Below are 3,682 nucleotides of genomic sequence, written 5' to 3'. Positions count from 1 at the left end.
CGTTGCACCTGCTGCCTTCTTATGCTCGTGTCGTGACGAACAGCAGCTGGATGCAATTATCTCATGCCAATGTGCATTGCATATATATATATATATATTTACTGTATATATATATATATATATATATATATATATATATATGAATAATGACTGTTAAACAAAGATAAAAAAGCAGAGTTTAAGTATTGTTCATCTTGCTGTATGACAAATGATTTTTTTAAAAGTATAAATACACCATCTACACTCTCAAATAATGCAAGGTCATAAAAACTGCATGCATAATATTTTGAAATTTTAAAATGCTGACTGCTGTTTAAAATAGACTGCTGTCACTGTTGTAGCACTTGCATTTAAATGGGGACTCATCTTGCTCACTTTTTGTCATTGAACAGCATAAATCATGGAAGAAGATCAAGAACATGGTGCACTGGTCACCATTTGTGATGTCCTTCAAGAAAAAGTACCCTTGGATCCAGCTGGCTGGCCATGCAGGTAGGCCTCAAAAGAGAGGTGTAGATGCTACTTTTCATGAATCACAGATAGTTAATACACTCAAAACACAGAGTATTGTGAATTGCTTTGAATCTAAAAGAAAAAAAAAACAATAGTAGAAAGTTAGTTTATGCTAATGCTCACTACAGCACTCCATGTGGTAATGCTGAGAATGCAATGCTATGACATTTGTCTTTGCTCTACACAGGCAATTTCAAGGCAGGGGCCAATGGTCGCATCCTGAAGAAACACTGTGAGTGTGAGCAGCAATGTCTCGATAGGCTAATGAGAGACGTGCTAAAGCCCTACGTTCCTGCTTACCACGGAGATGTAGAGAAGGATGGAGAGCGGTACAATCAGATGGAGGATTTGCTGGCAGACTTTGACCTACCCTGTGTCATGGACTGCAAGATGGGCGTCAGGTCGGTTGCTGAGATTGTGATGCTGCACTGCCTCACCTGATCTTTTACTATACAAAAATCTAAACAATATACCACCCAGAAAACCTTAGAAAGATCCAAAACACCCTTGTTACAATCCAGAGCTCACCTATAACACCCTAGAAATGACACAGCCTAAAAACCACATAGCAACACTCTACAAACCCAGATCACCACTGTAAGTAACACCCTAGAAACCTCCCATAACACTCTAAGCACCACCCAGAATACACCTTAGTAACCACTTATTAATGCTTTCTGACTGCATATCCTTGTAACTTTAGAGTTTCAACTTCAACTTCTAGCTCAGCTGAAGTAAACCTATGATAACTATACACTTTTTTCCATTAACTGAAATAAGGCTGACATAAAAAAAAATATATATATATATTACATGAAGAAATTTACCTAAACCTAACTTAGATTAAAATATGAAATGTTGCAAATGCTTTGGCAACTAACTAAAAATAAAATAAAATAAGTTTAAGTACTAAAATGACTAAAATTAATACTGAAGCTTAGAATTCAATCTATGATGTTTTATAAATTCTTATAAAGAGTTCAAATTGAAAACAGTTTCTTTCTCTTGTGTATAATAAAAAAAATTGAAAGAAGAGAGAGAGATTAATCAATAAATCACTAATAAAAGATATAGAAGATAAAGTACTCCAGAATCCCTGCTAAGAATCTTCATCTTGTCTTATCTTACACTTATGCAACAGCGTGTCCACTGCTGAAAATCTAGTATGATATTTTAAAATGAATAGTTCCATTGAGCCATTATTTGTACAGATGTTATACATTCCAAGCACCACAGAACATGAAGCAGGACCTCCCTCCCCAGAGACTCAGCAGAGGAGCAGCTCTGTGTCCTCTAATCTGCTGAAAGATAGCTGTGCTTGTTTGTGGCTGGTGCAGGGAGACCTTGATACACATCGCTCATCACTTTTTTTCTCCTCTCTCACGGCTCGACTTTCTCATCTCTGTTGTTCCTGAGACTACTCTGTTTGCTGTTGCATGCCTGACTGAATCACAGCAGCAGCCATGGACAAATATAGAGATAACCAGATGGTCAGGATATTAACAGAACCTCTGCTGGCCTGTCCAAACAAAACAATGCGACACTTTCAGATTCACGCACATTCAGTGCACTTTTCAATTTCTGCGGCAGTGTTTTCCAAGACAACTCAAGTTGGAGAATAAAAGGAGAAAAAATATTTAGTTATCATGCCTTTAGCTAATAAGATGAACTGCATTTTATTGCGCACTTCGAATTTCAACAGAATTGAATTGATGATGCAACACATGCAACAAGTTAAGTGAAAGAAACTGAGCCATTGGGCCATTTTTCTCTTCTCTTGCAGGACGTATTTGGAAGAAGAACTGACGAAAGCCAGGAAGAAGCCCAGCTTGAGAGCTGACATGTACCAAAAGATGATCGAGGTGGACCCCGATGCGCCCACGGCACAGGAGCATGAACAGAAAGCGGTCACTAAGCCGCGCTACATGCAGTGGAGGGAAACCATAAGCTCCACCGCCATGCTTGGCTTCCGGATCGAGGGCATCAAGGTGAGACGTTCAATTGTAACACTTTTTCACAATTTCTCTTGAAACCTGTGGATACAAATGAGGTGAAATTGCAAAAAAAAAAAAAAAGACAACATCCTGAATGGTGTTACTTCAACTGAATTTCTCAACTACACTGTATTTTCACCGTCACATTCAACTAAAAGGTTGAAATAAAGTTGTGAGATTTCCTGATGTTCAGGGTTTACATTTTATTACTTTTAAATATTTGGCTTTTAAGGAATATTCTAGATTTTAATCAAGCTGAATATTGATTACCACAAAAATTACTTTCAACCTCCATTTCCTTAAAAAAATAAATCTGGGTTATAGTGAGGCAACGGCAATGGAAGTGAATGGGGCCCATTTTTAAATGTTAAAATACCAACTGTTTTAAAAATACAGCCACGAGACAAAAAATATGTTAACATGACTTTAGTGATTAAAAAATGTTTACTAAACTTTTCTGTGTAACGTTATTATTCCATTTTACCTAAATGCCATGACAACGAAACACCATAAACCCTAAAATAAAATGTTTGAAAATTGATGATTTAAAAAACTTTACAGCTCAAAAAATACCAAAGCTTTCAAACAAGAATTAATTATGCTTACTAACCTTTTCTTTGTATAATTTATTCAATTTTACTTCATTACCATGACAACGAAACACCATAAACCCTAAAACAACTGTAAAAATTATGAAACTTATAAATTAGAATACTCTACTGGTCAAATAATAGCCAAGCCTTTAAAAAAGAATTACAATTTTTTACTAAACATTTCTGTGTAATGTGATATTTAATGTTAATGTATTGCCATGACAACAAAATATCATGATCCCTAAAAAATGATTTAAACAACTTTACAGCTCAAATAACAGACAAGCTTTTACACATGAATTAATATATGAATTAAAATAAGTCCTTTTTATAAAATTGCAAACTTCACATTTCTGCTTTTAAATCTTTCAAAAATTGGCCCCATTCACCGGCATTATAAGTGCCTCACTGTAACCTTGATTTATATTTAAAGGGGTCATATGATGCTGCTAAAAAGAACATTATTTTGTGTATTTGGTGTAATGAAATGTGTTTATGCGGTTTAAAGTTAGAAAAACACATTATTTTCCACATACTGTACATTATTGTTTCTCCTCTATGCCCTGCCTTTTTGAAACGCGT

The 3,682-nt window shown here is 35.4% G+C and overlaps 1 protein-coding gene across 1 annotated transcript in view; it reads left to right on the top strand.

Annotated features, from left to right (window-relative positions):
- The window catches only part of LOC107716604 (inositol-trisphosphate 3-kinase B-like), a 45,014-nt gene that overhangs the window by 32,309 nt on the left and 9,023 nt on the right, over window positions 1-3,682 (top strand). The window contains exons 3-5 of the mRNA XM_016523104.1: window positions 393-492; window positions 701-914; window positions 2,297-2,501. Of these exons, the coding sequence (XP_016378590.1) occupies window positions 393-492; window positions 701-914; window positions 2,297-2,501 (519 nt within the window). The remainder of the gene's footprint in view (window positions 1-392; window positions 493-700; window positions 915-2,296; window positions 2,502-3,682) is intronic.

Source organism: Sinocyclocheilus rhinocerous, unplaced genomic scaffold, assembly GCF_001515625.1.
Source record: "Sinocyclocheilus rhinocerous isolate Xijiao unplaced genomic scaffold, SAMN03320098_v1.1 scaffold1874, whole genome shotgun sequence".
In the NCBI taxonomy this organism is placed as follows: Eukaryota; Metazoa; Chordata; class Actinopteri; order Cypriniformes; family Cyprinidae; genus Sinocyclocheilus; species Sinocyclocheilus rhinocerous.
The sequence above is the reverse complement of the archived record's forward strand: the minus strand, read 5'-3'. Positions and strand labels throughout refer to the sequence as shown.